At 41.8% G+C, this 15835-nt stretch overlaps 1 protein-coding gene across 2 annotated transcripts; it reads right to left on the bottom strand.

The window, feature by feature from the left end:
• Positions 1-4986: 4986 nt before the first annotated feature.
• LOC110506486 (synaptotagmin-5) lies at positions 4987-11762 on the bottom strand. 2 transcript variants are annotated; one of them, XM_021586129.3, is made up of 5 exons: positions 11613-11762; positions 8957-9975; positions 7459-7633; positions 6943-7109; positions 4987-6684 (listed from the first exon to the last, which is right to left on the bottom strand). In XM_021586129.3, exons 1-5 carry the CDS (start codon positions 11632-11634, stop codon positions 6535-6537), a joined length of 1533 nt encoding a protein of 510 aa, XP_021441804.2. In that variant the 5' UTR covers positions 11635-11762; the 3' UTR covers positions 4987-6534. The 2 variants fall into 2 exon arrangements, with proteins under 2 accessions (XP_021441804.2, XP_090078396.1); XM_090222270.1 differs by having other exon boundaries at positions 8957-10014; positions 11613-11715.
• Between the last annotated feature and the right edge of the window lie 4073 nt (positions 11763-15835).

Raw genomic sequence — 15835 nt, 5'->3', positions numbered from 1 at the left:
ACATCATTGAGACTGTCATACAGTATGTCTATGAGACTAAGCGTGTGTGTTTTAGACATTAAACAGACTATTAAACATCTCTCCACTGCTGGACTCCAGAGAAATGGAATGCATACCAAAAAGGGCATGACTGATAACTCATTACATGCCCTATGAAAGTGACACAGATAACACAGTGCAAATAAATGTGACTCGTATCACACCAAAGACACAGTAGAAGTTTTGTGTCCCCTATGCGTGTTTGTGCCGAGGTTGTGGAAGTTTTTGGGATGTAGTGATTGTCAAATAAGCATATTAGGGTTGTAAGACTGTCCCCACTCTGCAGTAAGAACAAAGCAAGCAGCATCCATCCATGATGTTGCAAAAAAAATATGTATAAATAGTAAAGCACCCTTTGCTGGCTCTAACAGCCGTCCAATCAGTTGGCTGCTTGGTCTTAGTAAACTGATGGAGAGAATTATGTTTGAACAAATACAATGCTACTTTTTTTTTTAAAGGTTAACTACTGACTTTCAGCATGCATGTATGGAAGGGCACTCAACTTGTACTGCACTGACTCAGATGACTGATGATTGGCTAAAATAAATGGACGGTAATATGATAGTTGGAGGTGTAATGCTAGATTGCAGTGAAGCCTTTGATGTTATTGATCATCATTTGTTATTGAAAAAACTTGCTTGTTATGGATTTACAACACTTGTCATCACATGGTTGGAGAGTTACTTATCCAATAGAACTCAGAGAGTTCTTCTCTTACATCAGATATTTACAGTGCGGTATCCCTCAGGGCAGTTGCCTTTGGCCATTACTATTCTCTATTTTTGCAAATGATCTGGCACATAAAGCTAAAATTACTATGTATTCGGATGACTGCACAATGTACACATTAGCACATACAGCCAGTGAGCTCACAGAGACTCTTACCAAAGAGTTACAGTCAGTGTCAGAATGGGTAATTAACAATAAACTGGTCTTAAATAAACCTAAAACCAAAAGCATTGTATTTGGTTCAAAGCATTCTCTTAGACCTAAACCTCAAATGGAGTTGTGCATAAATGGTGTGACCATTCAAGTTGAAGAAGCTGAACTCCTATGAGTACCATTGGATGGTTAGTTACCATGGTCAAGTCATATTGACAATTTTTGTGAAGCTGGGGAGAGGTATGTCTGTTATAACAAGATGATCTGTGTTTTTGACACAAAGATCAACTGCGCTAGTTCTTCAGGCTTCGATTTTGTCCAATCTTGATTCCTGTCCAGTAATATCGTCAGATGCAGCAAAGACCTAGCAAAGCTGCAGCTGGCTCAAGACCAAGCAGCACGCCTTGCCCTTAACCAGTGGTGTGTATTCATGGATGCCAGTGGAAGTCAGGCTTCCCCAATAAATTCACTAAGAAAAATTATTAATATTATCTTTCGTCACTCTGTGTTTCAGAATTGTCCTTCAATTCACAAGAGGCTGAATATATCTCACTGGAGAAAGCTTCCGAGTGAGCGAAACAGCACCCCTCTGTCTCTGTATGTGTAGGCCATCTTTCTGATGCTGTCTGGTCAAAAAGAGAATGACATTGCCTCCTGTGGTATCGAATGAAAGGGAAGTCAGCGAGCATTTGGCCTCCCTTGATATAAAATAGTATAAAATAATAGACAATCAGCATTGAGCTCAACTGTGGATGGTCCTGGCACACCATAAAAAAGTGTCAAGGGAAACCAGTTTGGATTTGGCTTCACTCCAATCACATCACATCGAGAGTGTACGTCATTAACAGAAACAACTTGAATTGTTGCATCTCTTTGTGTTGTTGTCCTCCAGTGGGTAGCTAGCTAGCTAAAATTAGCCCTTTGCTAAATTAGCCATGGATGGAGATAGGGATTTGGATTTGTGGTTTTACTTAATTCTCTGTACTGGCTAATCATTATAACAGCGATTCTGATCAAACCATTTAGTCATACATTGTGCCCCTGGTCTGAGAGGTATGTTCAATATGTAGCTAGCTATATGTAGAAGGCCAATGTTAACTAGCTAACGTTGCCATTAAAGGAAGTTAGGCTAGCGAGCAAGAATTTTAGCCAGGTAGCCTATGACAACAAAAAATAAAAGTGTGTACTGTATGACATAGTGATAGACCGTTTTTTCAATGTGAAAGAGAGGAGGATGGCATTGGCGTTTCTCTACAAGTAGGGTGAGTCAACATGTTTTTCTACTTGCACACAAGCACGCGCATACGCCCACAGAAATCAGAACCATGGACAGCCACATCATATTTAGCTTACATTGATTGGGCTCAATTGTTTTTGGTATCTTTTAGTTGTCACTGTATTAGGCTAAGCCTAGGTGACTTGATGATGTTGAAATTGAAATGGTGCTGGAAAAGTGGAGGCAGCTCCTGTTTTCTTTGCGACTTGCTGTAACTCTCCGGGGTTGTTAAAACAATAGTTGTTTAGTGGTCTGAAAATGTCAGAAACACTAACTTGCTTGACCATAGGTCGTGTAACTGTTTGTTACATGCAATATGCTTTGTGGACTTCACTGGACAACGGTTGCTCTCTGGTTTTGTGATGAAACAAAGGTGTGGTTGAATGTCTCGGCCTTTGGCCTATATATCACAGTCGCAAAGCATATGAACTAACAGGTTATAGATCAAACAACGCAATTATCACAACACAGGTTTTAATATGGCATTTCTTTCTAGGTTGGCTTCCCCAGTGGTTTTACCCATGCACCGCTACTGCCCTGAACTGCACACACAGAACTAACATCAACAACATGGATGATAGTATTTCATGGTTGAGGTTTGAGGAGAAATTTACTACTTCTCTTCTAGTTTTTTTTAAGAAACATTTGTGTGTTGAAAATGCCTAACCACTTGTATAATCTATCTGCATATACTTCAAACAGACGTGTAATGAGCTGAAAACAAAGTCACTAAAAACAGACACCCCTTTATTATTTTTTATCTTTTTAAACCAATTTCTTTATGTATTTGTCTTAATTAATCTAAATAGTATATTCTACATGCTTTAGCGTTAGTAGTACATCAGGCCAATAGATGGCGCTGTTGTGCTGTGTAGTTCAGAACAGCAAATTCTGGCCAAGCGTGCGCATCATTCTTCAGAATAAATTAAGCGCCAGAATTTTGCAGACGTAAACGTGTGTCTTTTTACTGTTACAGACCACCTCGGCTACAGACTGGGGCCAGTAACACATACATACCCCACCAGACACACAACTATAGGATTCTATAAACCAAAAACGTATTTAATGCGTCGCTATGTCCTCATGGAATGCTCAACCATCAGAGGTGTGATTTTTTTTATTTTGGCTTTAAAAAAATATTTTAAAAACATATCATAGCACCTCTTTCTAAAGATCTAATTTAACTGTACTGTATATAAGAATATGTATATATGAATAGAGTGTAAATATAATGTTTGCTGTCTCTTGGTGTCTTTCCTGTATATAACTATTTTGTCTAACTCTTCTGTACTTTGTTACGTATTTGTATGTTTTATGTGTACCCCAGGAAGAGTAGTTGTTACATCTGCAGTAGCTAATGGGGGTCCTAATATCCAAAAACCAAAACTGTGGACCGCGTCCTCTACTATTCAGCCTAACTCGGTCTCCCCTGAGAGTCTGACTCACCTTTACTTCCATCCACCAGCCTCTTTCTGGGGGTGGTGGAGTAGGGGGGAGCAACCTCTCTTAAAAACAGCTGTCCCCTCAAGATGAGTCACCTCCCTCTGTGTCTTTACCCGCCTTGCCAAGGATATCGATCTTCCCTTGCTCTGCCTTCGCTTCATAACCATGATCAATAGGCGTGATGTTCGCAAGCAGTGAAAAAAATCATGTTCGGATTTTCACTGATGGCTGAACCTCCTGTCCACAATTGTAGAGTATGGTACAGCTCCAGCCGGTCTGTATTGCCTGTATGAGTCTGGCTAATGGACAGACAGCTAGATCCACAGCCTATTATGGTCACTCTAGAACTCAAAATTATGATAATTGGTGTGTTGCTATGGATAGATATGGGTGATGTTCGCAATGTGAGAGTACTGAAAGGTGGGCATGACGTACTGTATGTTATATGAGTGTGTTGACTCTTAGAGCTAAATTTGAAGACATTTCCTTCTTTGCTGTCTGTTTTAATGGGTGAACCCTCTTGAGGGTGACAGTGACTTAGCCTTCAGCAATAGTTGATACTGGCTTGACAAATAAGCAGAGATATCCAAAACCTTTTGGAGGTATGTGCACTCCATGCTACTTTCTCAAATCCTGTGAATCTCTCTCATTTGACCATAATCCTGAAACCTGTACTCCTGTTTAGATGTAGTGCAGGCAACAGTATGTTTCTACTGTGCAGGATCAGCAAGGGTTCACACAGATTTAAGGGAATGAGAACAGATGATCAAACACCCATTAAGATACCTTGTCTGGGAAAGTGGCAGATTAGAGAAATGTAAAAATGAAACAATGCCATTGTGGTATCACGTGAAGGGCTTTCATAGAAATCACAGATCAAACCTTATCGCACTGTTTACATTGGCATGTTTTAGTTCTACTAGATTAAACCCATATGGAATGTATATTTTCTTCTAACTCTCAACTCCTACTCCATCATAGACCATTCAACAGTAAAGATGTCCTGTCTGTCACATTCAATATAAGTGCTGTATAAGTGATAGAGCTATAAATTGATATCCGGGACCATGATTTCAGTGACACATCCAGTAGTAGAAAGGGCAGCAGTTACACAACGTGTGAAACCAGTGTGAAATGGCTAGCTAGTTAGCGGTGCACGCTAGTAGCATTTCAATCGGTGACGTCACTCACTCTGAGACCTTGAAGTACTTGTTTCCCTTGCTCTGCAAACATCATGGCTTTTGTGGAGCGATAGCTAACAATGGTTCGTACGAAGCAGTTGTTGATGTGTTCAGAGGGTCCCTGGTTCGAGCCCAGGTTGGAGCAAGTAGAGGGACGGCAGCAACACTGTTACATATGGATATTTATAACCATCAAAAGGGCATGCCATCAGAAATACATAAGAAACAATGGCAACGACTGAAGATTGAGTTCTACAAGTCTTTCCATATCAGGCATTTTACTCCACTAGTCAACTGTGGTATTTTTTTGTAATAATGTTAGGTACATGTAATATTCTAGTGCATGGGACATATACTATCTATAAATATGACAGAACCTATGGTATCTTCATCACATCACTTTCATTCAGAGACACATGTCAACTGTGAGAGCTTTCTCTGTTAAAAAGCATAAATATGCAGTTTTAGCAAGACAAGACAGCCATTTCATTTGTCAATGCTGATTAAAAGAATTGAAAGTCCCATGACAGAATGTATCAAGTATAAGTCCCTTAAAAAGCATGCCTACACAGTTACAGTAATCAATTGATGGCTGATTGATGTACGCAAATGGCTTTTCAGACTCCTGTCTTCATGAAGGTGTTTGGAGGGCTTCTCTGGTACAGGCTTGATTATGTCCAGGTAAAGATATATGGTATGTAATGATTCAGGCCAACACCTATACAAGTACTGCACATATGTCTGTTATCATCCTGCCACAGTGGATGGTGGATGAGTAGTCCATGACAGAGTACAGCGCATGACGGTCAATATCACTTTTTCAATCACGCTAATGTCTGGCAAAGATCCCAATCATGCAAGTAGCTCAGACCACAAGTACCACAACACAAACAAAGCAAACAGAGATCAATGCTGGGGACAAATACTGACACAGAACGTCACAGTAAACCACAACTAGAAGTGTTTTGGCCATGACTTAAGAATCATTGACAGTAGAGCAAATTCAGACAATGGTCTTTAAAGCTGGAATCCTTAGTTGCTACACCCATTTTTGGACGTATAAATTAATGATACAGTATATACCCATTGATTCTTGAAAAATCTAACTTGGTAATGCCTCATGAGCTTAGTTAAACTGTCCTACTCCATCAGAACCCAAAATACAAGCTTATTTTACTCCAGTGTTTGTAAACAATGTAAATGTAAACAAACACTGTATAGCCTCAAAACATGGTTAAAACTATCATTTTGATATCATGGATGTTAAGTCGTGACTATGAATTTGAGAGCGGTTGTCTTTCTCCAGGCTCATCCCTCAGCCTTTTACCAAAACACAGGTGGGGTGTCCGCTTTGCTGTTGTTTCAATTAAGGATTCCAGCTTTAAAGATGTGTGGGACTGACAGATTGTCCTCTATGATACAAACAGCACCAACACATAACACAAATGCATGCAACTGGTATCATACAGCAGTAGTGGCAGTCAGTCCTGTGGCCTGTGTCTCACTGTTAGGTCAGTGTGGAACAGTAAGTATCAGGTACCACAGGTCTAAATGCAATGACATCACAATATGTTTACAGGTGCCACCACTGATAGTCCATTTGCTGTTCGTCCTTTGTGCGTGTCCCATTAGTCTGGCAAGCCCTCTATCACCTGTCCTCTCTCCAGCAACGTCCTGACCCTCCTGACACAGGTAGAGGTCAGCTATAAAGTCCTAAAAGACTGCTGGTGTGATGGGGTGCCAGTGCGCTGTCTCCACCTGTCCCTGCCTGCACATGTCCCTCCAGTGTCCCTGTCCTGCCTCCGGGGCCTCGCAGCCAATCAACACACGGCCCAGCATGCTGCTCTTCGTGTAGAGCCGCCCCTGTTGAAAAGATAGTTCTATTGTTGGTTGCTCTCTGACCATATACACTAAAGTAGTCTGAGACATTTCTGAGACATGTCTTTTGTAGAAAAATAACATACAGATAGTTGTAAGACGCAAATGCACAGAAGATACATTTGATGGAAGACATAATTGAGGATGTAATAAAAACTGTGGACAAACAAGTAATTACATTATCTGTTATTACATTATCCATGGTTGCACTCTCCTAATTCTTCACCACTGAGTCATTCCTACCTGCATGATGATGAACTCCAGAGCAAGAGGCAGCTGAGTGATGTTACCAACAGGCAGGTCAAAGAGAAAGGGAGCGTTCCACACAGCGTTGTGTCCCCCCGCCCCTTTGGTCTCCTTCGTACTGATCACCTTCCCATCCTGACGGAGGTTGATGACTACGTAGTGATCTGTAGGGACATGAGAGCTACAATCAATATGAAAAATGGAGAGAGAGCGAGCGAGAGAGAGAGGGGAAATGACAGGAGGCCCATCAGTATCTGTAATCTCATAAGGAGCTCAATCAGGGCTGCAGGGGCCTGGGAATATGACTGACTGTGACTAAGGCTGGGACTGGATATGGGATTGTGAGGTTGAGGGCTTGACTGGGGTGGTTCTGGTTCTAAATAATGGCTCAGTGGCTTAAAGCATAGTGCCGGCAACACCAGAGTTGTGGTATTGATTCCTGCATGTGTATCACTGTCAGTGTCGACAGTTCTGTATGTTGCTTGGGATGAAAGCTAAATGGACCTATCATACCTGCTGCTCCTGGCATCCGGGAGAGTTTGGCCAGGTTCTCAGCCTTGCGGACCATCACCTTGATGCGGTGGGCCAGTGTCTGGTACTGCAGCAGAATGAAGAGCTGACCCAGGGCCCGTGGAGCAGCACAGACCGAACTCTTCCTACGACCTAACGTCTCTTGGGAACTCATACTCTGGGAGGGGAGAGGCTGAGTTAATAGGAAGAAGAGACGAGCACAGTGTGTTGTTGTTTTATTAAGCACATGTTCTTCTTTGTGTCCTGAGGTAACTAAAGTAGAACACACAGCGTAAAAAGAACGACATGTTGTTGCCGCTAAATTATCATCCTTAAGAATCTCGTCTTTTACCCCATGAGGTTTCCATGAGATTCATGACATAAAAAGCACAACGAATCTCATTAGTTGCTTATTTAGAGCCGACAGCACCCTGGGCCCAGACCTAGTGAGCATGCAGCTGTAAGCCTGCCTGTGTTTGTGAGACCAGTGGAGTCTAATGGGAGATCACCCAACAAGGGAGACATCACTTGCTCTGTCTCTCAGTCAGTATGTCCCATCAGGCTAAAGTATGACATTGCACAGTCAAATGCTGAGTAACCTGTAAGTGGGCTGACAAACCCATTGATTCCGGACGTCACAAACTAAAGTGACCATCCTGTCTGTATTCTGCACCAGCTACAAACTCTGCCACATCAGTCCCTGGCCTCCCACATCATGTCAACAATAGTGTTATAATGCTAACGGGTTACAGTAATATGGCAACTTTCATCTGATCTCATTGCACCACTACAGTACCATTAGAGATCACAACTACATCATCACACCACCTATCAGCTACCGTCTCTCTACTTCTATTCGTTTTCTCATTGGGTGATAACTCATTGAGCTTCATACATGTACAGCATGCATGACATCTCTCTGTGCCTTGCAGCTGAGATCAGAGGTGCCTGCATGCTGCCACCCAGCCTCACGCAGAGATCCACTGATAAGACATGGTGTCTACATAATGTCCATTCATACATCACCATGCTCGCTCAGCCCAGCGCCTGAGGTCTAGCTCTGTCCCTCTCACCCACACCCTCGCCAGCTCAGGCTGTCAGTAATGCCTTCTGGCACAGCCGCCACAGCACCACAGAGGACAAGGCCCACTGCTCACTGCACTCCACATGTTTGCTCTCCAGTCACAAACTACAATGTCACCATGTCCAACAACAGTGGAAAAGCTGCTAATGGCCCAGACCTTGTTCTGATTAGACTAGCCTGACACATTCCCTCATAGATAAAACACGATATGGACTATTCATAGCCCCAGTGTGTGTAGTTTTTCTGTGCTTAAAGTTAACTGAAAAAAGAGGTCTAAGATGGTGGGGAAATGTTTAGATAGTGATTGTGAGGCTATAGTGCCCATAGAAATAGAATGACTATACAGTATATCTATCTTGTTGTTCTATTTCTATGATAGTGCCGTAGGCTTGTAAAATGATGGGCATAATGTGTTACCTTTTTCAGCCTACTCCTGGTGGGGGTGAGCTCCCTGGTGTAGGGGACAGTTGTGTCTGGCTCCCAGTCCATCTCCCCACAAGGCATCTCCAGCTCCCCCAGCGCTGTCTCTCTCAGGCCTGAGAAGTCCCTGCTGAACACAGCCAGCCGGAGGGTGCAGGCACGGAGCTCCTCCACAGAGCCCACCTGTAGCACAAGGCTCTGGCACTGTATCTCTGGGCTGAGGCTGAGCCGCCGAGACGCCCCCTGCTGGGGTGAGGGGCAGAGCGGGGGCAGGCTGGCTCGTACGAACACCCCACTGCGCCGCCGTGCCCCCCCGGATAGGCCCATGATGTTGGTGGTCAGAGTGCCCCGTGCCGGGGAGAAGAGCAGGGAGAAGTGCAGGAGAGGAGCAGGCTTGGTGGGGATGGATAGGGAGCTGGAGCCGTACTGTGGCTGGGACAGCTCCCCCTGAATGCCAGGAGACTGCATGGCATTGCCAGGGTTGGTCAGGCGGCTCTGTTCGCTGTACAGGAAGTTGTCACCGGTCACGGTGCAGCGGCGTTCCAGCGCCCGACGGGTCTTGGAGACCAGGCCCAGTTTGGAGATAGAGGGCAGGGAGGCACGGCCATGGCCTGAAGGCTTGTAGTGGGAGGAGGAGGACACACTCGGGGTGCTGAGGCGACGCATGGGAAAGCAGGACCTGGGGGAGGACCTCAGCTGGGAGGAGGACGACCTGGGGCGAGGTTCAAAGGGCAGGGCGGTGAGGTCATCCTCAGAGGGGGAGGAGCTGCTATTGGGGGATGGGAGGTCCAGGACATCCCCGTCTAGCTCCTCATACTGCTGCTTGATGGGTAAGGTGCCAGAGGAGGGGGTCAGGGACACGGTAACCCGTTCACAAGTGGCTGAGGAAGGGGATATTGCTGCCTCTTTGTCCTCTGGTGGATGATACTTCCCTCTCCGCCAACACAGTAGACAGCCCAGCACCAGGCAGAAGCAGAAGACTGCCAGACCCACTGCCAGCAGAATCTGCAGGTGGACTGGACACAGGAGGGGTTACGTTTCAATTACATTAGTGACTGAAAAACACAGAGAGTGAAAAAGAGAGCGAGAGAGAGGCCACCATCAATTTTCTCCTATTCATTATGAATCATTGAACATAATTCTATTTACCTTATTTATTTGCCAATACAGCCCTTAATTTATTATGTTTCTACACCCATCATCCATTATGAGATTAAACAGGAAATGTTTTGGGTCCTAATCCTAACTAATTGTCCTCTATTGGAAATGGAAATTATGGGCTTTGATTTAAACCAGAGCAGCAGACTGAACTGAATGCGGTGGAGTCACATTTCCTGCTTTCCTGAGGCTTAGTACATGTGTAGGAGGCGATATCAGCTCTCATCTCATCTCACTTGACTACAGATTTATAAGCAATGTAATTGGGACACCAAGGGATGGTACCCTATTACTTCTTTAGTGCACTACTTTTGATCAGGGCCCTAGTCAGAATCAATGCACTATAAAGAGAATAGGGTGCCATTTCAGACACCAAAAAGTAACTTGTCCTGTAACATAAACACTTTGTGACAGACAGTCTCTGACTATGACTCATCCATCAGGCCCAATCTGTTTGATTGAGAATGAGAAGCTCTAAAAATATATATATATATTTTCAAGGAGAATGTGAACCATCACTCTGATCAAGACTCACCAGGGCATGAGCCATTCAGAGACATTATCATGGCCAGATGGTGGATGGAAAAGATGAAGGCTCTCTACTGTGGACAGTGAGCCGATGATCCTTATCAGGAAAAATATTATTGCCTGGTGTAATTTATTGCACGGGTCCATTTTAGTCATTGCTGAAACACAGCCATTGATAAGACAGCTACTAGCCTAATTAAAAATTGTTATGCAGTCTGTTACCACAAATTAAATACAGTATGCTTCAAGCTAGTGTTATTAGACATTACAGGGTCAGGGATGATGTTGTTAGCCAGTTTACATACATCTCTAAAGTGAAGGCAATGCCTCTTATAAAGAACTGCGCCAGCTAATTCCTATGCTAATATGACTACAAGGAAATCTGTTGGTCTCTATAAATTCTAAAACAGAGAGCAACAGATTTCCTGTGTCTCTTTGCATTACATGGCCTGCTAAACCACTACATATCAAAAAGAGGCAGAAAAAGCCCAAATAAAATGAATACTATTTAATACATTATTTTATTTAGCAACATGTATGCATTTATAACCAGATGTTTATAAACTACACCAGAACATTTCCACTAGTCATTTTTAGCTTACACAATCGAATTTAAATTAAATCCATTAAAAGGTGTACCACATTGTTACTGTATTAGACGTCATCTTCATGCTGTTGGTATTTCCTGCTGTTTGCAACCTGTTGGTCCTCGATGTCTTCATCAAATAATATTTACAAAGCCACGTAAAATTGTGTATCTATTAGTATGCAAACTATGCACCACCTTAACAGAAGTTGAATTATAAATTAATAAAATGAGATCTGGTTTTCATAAAGTATTAAGCTTGTCATTTTTTCCATCTTGAGATGAAGACAAGCAAATTCACAATAAGACATAACTCGTATCAATTTAACTTGAATTTCAAAGTACAACAGAACTGCCCAAAATTATAATTACGTTTCTTACCTCCAAGAACATATTGCGTCATTTTTTAGATGTTATTTTTATATTCCACCGACATCAATGTGAACGCGGTTTGTGCGTGAGATCCATTCCCGCTTTATCCTGGGAATTTCCTTAGCACAGTGGGTCACTGCATTGACATGACAGACCGGCCCTTTAAGCCAATCAGAGGAGTCGGTGACTAAGCTTTTCTTCCTATTCTATACGTGGGAGTCCGTGGGAGGATATGTTGGACTAAAAGTAAACCATTGCTGCTAATTAGCATCGTATATCTTGTTGACAATATTACCTAATACAAACGTAGCTTGATACAAAAAGCCAGATAAAGTTATTAATGAAGCATCATCTGACATTTTAAGGCATCAATTCAATAATCATTAAATAGTGTAGCCTCATTAGAGAATGCACACACACACTCTGTGTATGACTCACAGAGAAAGACCAAAGGCTGCGCCAAGAAAGCTGTCTTTCCTCAGATCTCACTTATCCTTTATTAAATGGTACAGGCATTTTGCCTACATGGTACCCATTACTTAGAAATAGTCATCTCCCATCATCTGCAACTACCTCTCCCACTCTCTGTCCTGTGTCAACCCCCTCCTCATTTCCCTCTCACATTCAACATGGACACACACACAAACACACAAGCAAACACACACACACACACACAAACACACACACACACACAAACACACAAGCAAACACACACAAACACACACACACACACAAACACACAAGCAAACACACACACACACACACACACACACACACACACACACACATGCAGTATGATGCCCTTCCTAATGTATCTCCCCCTTGTATAGGGAAAGACAGTGATGAATATCTATTTAAAGTATGCAGGCTCTTGGCTTTGGGCAGAAAATGCATCCTACTCCTCTTTGTGAAGAAGCTTCCCTGACTCTTTGAGAGGTGGATGAGTAATCATTGTAACAGTGTGCGTGTGTATGCTTGCGTGTGTTGTCAGTCCCTTTCAGATCTCTTTATTTCTCAATGTAAGACACAGCAAATCCAATTAGTTATCACGTATTCACATGAAGACAATCCATCATGTCATCTTCATATGCCATCACCACTGTCCAGCCTTCTAGACTGCACCAAGCAACTAGTGTACGGTTATTTTAATTTCATAAGAAGATTCCTTCCAACCACATCCACTTTCATGCTCTGTAAACCTTTATGAGGATTAATAGGTCAATATTTCCTTATCTCTAATGACCTCAGTGGAAAGAATGCACAAGCCTGCCTGCTGATGGCAGCACACATCATATGGTTTAAAGTTAGAGTTTGATTGTCTATGAAGCATGTGTGTTGTGCTATGGATATAATCCCTTGAATATGATCACGGCCATATAGTAAAAACATTCAATCAGAATAGATCAACAGAAGAACACTGCCTTGCCTAAAGTATTTTGTGAACATTTTGAAAAGCGTTTGCGTGGGAGCTAGATAATCTGTTCAGTGAGTACAGATGAATAGGCAGGCATAAATCTAATTCTAACCATTTTAGCTATGTTTAACAGTGTGAGTCAAATGTTTGTTCTTGTTGCACAATCAGCAGACCTACCAGACAAGCAGTCACTGTTGTGTGAAAGGTACATCATGCACATTAGAGCAATATCAACAATATTTCAGGTGTTATAAATATCCAGGAGCCTAGTTAATTCAACACTCATACTACCAACTGGGGTCATTTTGATCCCAGAGGCACGTTTTTGATCATAGCCCAAATTCTTCAACATTTCTTGACTTTGTTAATTAATAATAATACATCTAAATCATTGTTTAGTGTTTCTGAATAATAAAAAAATGCCCCCCATTTTGACACCAGCCATAAAAACAGAATTCTGCATAATTTAGTAGATAGGAACTTTATTTGAATCTACAGTTAACTGCCAAAATAAAGGAAACACCAATATAACGTTTCTTAATAGGGCTTTGGGCGACCATGAGCCACCAGAACAGCGCCTTGGCACGATTATTTCACCAGAAATTCCATAATTTTGAGTTTTGCTGATACTAATAATACTTGATTAAAAATCTAAAAGTATCTGGTTTTAAATGTACTTAAGTATAGTGGTAGAAAAAGTACTCACGTGTCATACTTTAGTAAAAGTACAAAGTAAAAGTAAATGCTCTACATCAAATTCCTTATATTAACCAAACCAGACTTCACGATTTTCATATTATTTTTAATTATGGACAGACAGGGGCACAATCCTACACTCAGATATCATTTACAAACACAGTATTTGTTTTCGTGAGTCTGCCAGAACAGAGGCTGTAGGGATGACAAAATGTTATATTGATAGGTGCCATAATTCTGTCCTGCTTGAGCATTCTAAATGTAACGAGTACTTTTAGGTGTCAGGGGAAAATGTATTGTGTAAAAAGTACATTATTTTCGTTATGAATGTAATGGAGTAAATGTAAAAGTTGTCAAAAATATCAATAGTAAAGTAAAACACAGATACCCCCAAAAACGACTTAATAAATAGTACTTAAAAGTATTTTTACTGAAGTACTTTACACCACCGCTCAAGCCCCACCTGTTTAGCTACAAAAAAATATGTACCAGTCAAAAGTTTGGACACACCTACTCATTCTTTATTTTTAGTATTTTCTACATTGTAGAATTATAGTGAAGACATCAAAACTTTGAAATAACACATATGGAATCATGTAGTAATCAAAGAAGTGTTAAACAAATCAAAATATATTTTATATTGAAGAGTCTTCAAAGTAGTAACCCTTTCCCTTGATGACAGCTTTGCACACTCTTGGCATTCTCTCAACCAGCTTCACCTGGAATGCTTTTCCAACAGTCTTGAAGGAGTTCCCACATATGCTGAGCACTTGTTGGCTGCTTTTCCTTAACTCTGCGGTCCAACTCATCCCAAACCATCACAATTGGGTTGAGGTCTGGTGATTGTGGAGGCCAGGTCATCTGACGCAGCACTGCATCACTCTCCTTCTTGGTCATATAGCCCTTACACAGCCTGGAGATATGTTAGGTCATTGTCCTATTGAAAAACAAAATGATAGCCCCACTAAGCGCAAACCAGATGGGATGGTGTATCGCTGCAGAATGCTGTGATAGCCATGCTGGTTAAGTGTGCCTTGAATTCTAAATAAATCATAGACAGTGTCACCAGCAAAGCACCGCCACACCATCACACCTCCTCCTCCAAGCTTCACGGCGGGAACCACACACGAGGAGATCATCCATTCACCTATTCTGCATCTCACAAGGACACCGAGGTTGGAACCAAAAATCTCAAATTTGGACTCTCTGACCAAAGGACAGATTTCCTCTGGTCTAATGTCCATTGCTCGTGTTTCCTGGCCCAAGCTTGTCTCTTCTTATTATTGGAGTCCTTTAGTAGTGGTTTATTTGACCATGAAGACCTGATTCACGCAGTCTCCTCTGAACAGTTGATGTTGAGAACTCTGTGAAGCATTTATTTGGGCTGGAATTTCTGAGGCTGGTAACTCTAATAAATGTATCATCTGCAGTAGAGGTAACTCTGGGTCTTCCTTTACTGTGTCTGTCCTCATGAGAGCCAGTTTCCTCATAGTGCTTGATGGTTTTTGCGACTGCACTTGAAGAACCTTTAAATGTTCTTGACATTTTCTGGATTGTCTGACCTTCATCTCTTAAAGTAATGATGGACTGTTGTTTCTCTTTGCTTATTTGAGTTGTTCTCAACATAATATGGACTGGGTCTTTTACCAAATAGGGTTATCTTCTGTATACCACCCCTACCTTGTCACAACACAACTGATTGGCTCAAACACATTAAGAAGGAAATAAATTCCACAAATGAACTTTTATCAAGGCACACCTGTTATTTGAAATGCATTCCAGGTGACTACCTCATGAAGCTGCTTGAGAGAATGCCAGAATGTACAAAGCTGTCATCAAGGCAAAGTGTGGCTACTTTGAAGAATCTCAAATATTAAATATATTTTGGATTCAAAAACAATTCGGTTACAACATGATTCCATATGTGTAATTTCATAGTTTTGATGTCTTCACTATTATTCTACAATGTAGAAAATAGTAAAAATAAAGAAAAGCCCTGAAATGAGTAGGTGTGTCTAAACTTTTGACTGGTACATATGTCATTTGTTGCTGTCAAAAATCAGTTTGCAAACAATGTAAAAAAATACCAACATGGTTCGTTTTTTGCTTTCTTGAGTAAGGC

This window comes from Oncorhynchus mykiss, chromosome 26 (genome assembly GCF_057628025.1).
Source record: "Oncorhynchus mykiss isolate SJ-2025 chromosome 26, ASM5762802v1, whole genome shotgun sequence".
Taxonomy (NCBI): Eukaryota; Metazoa; Chordata; class Actinopteri; order Salmoniformes; family Salmonidae; genus Oncorhynchus; species Oncorhynchus mykiss.
The sequence above is the reverse complement of the archived record's forward strand: the minus strand, read 5'-3'. Positions and strand labels throughout refer to the sequence as shown.

Coding starts and splice junctions, on each gene's coding strand:
- LOC110506486 (XM_021586129.3), bottom strand. CDS start 11,634: ATGACGCAATATGTTCTTGGAG. Junction 7,634..8,956: donor CCAGGAGTAGGCTGAAAAAG/GTAACACATTAT, acceptor CTCCCCTCCCAG/AGTATGAGTTCCCAAGAGAC. Junction 7,110..7,458: donor CCGGATGCCAGGAGCAGCAG/GTATGATAGGTC, acceptor ATGTCCCTACAG/ATCACTACGTAGTCATCAAC.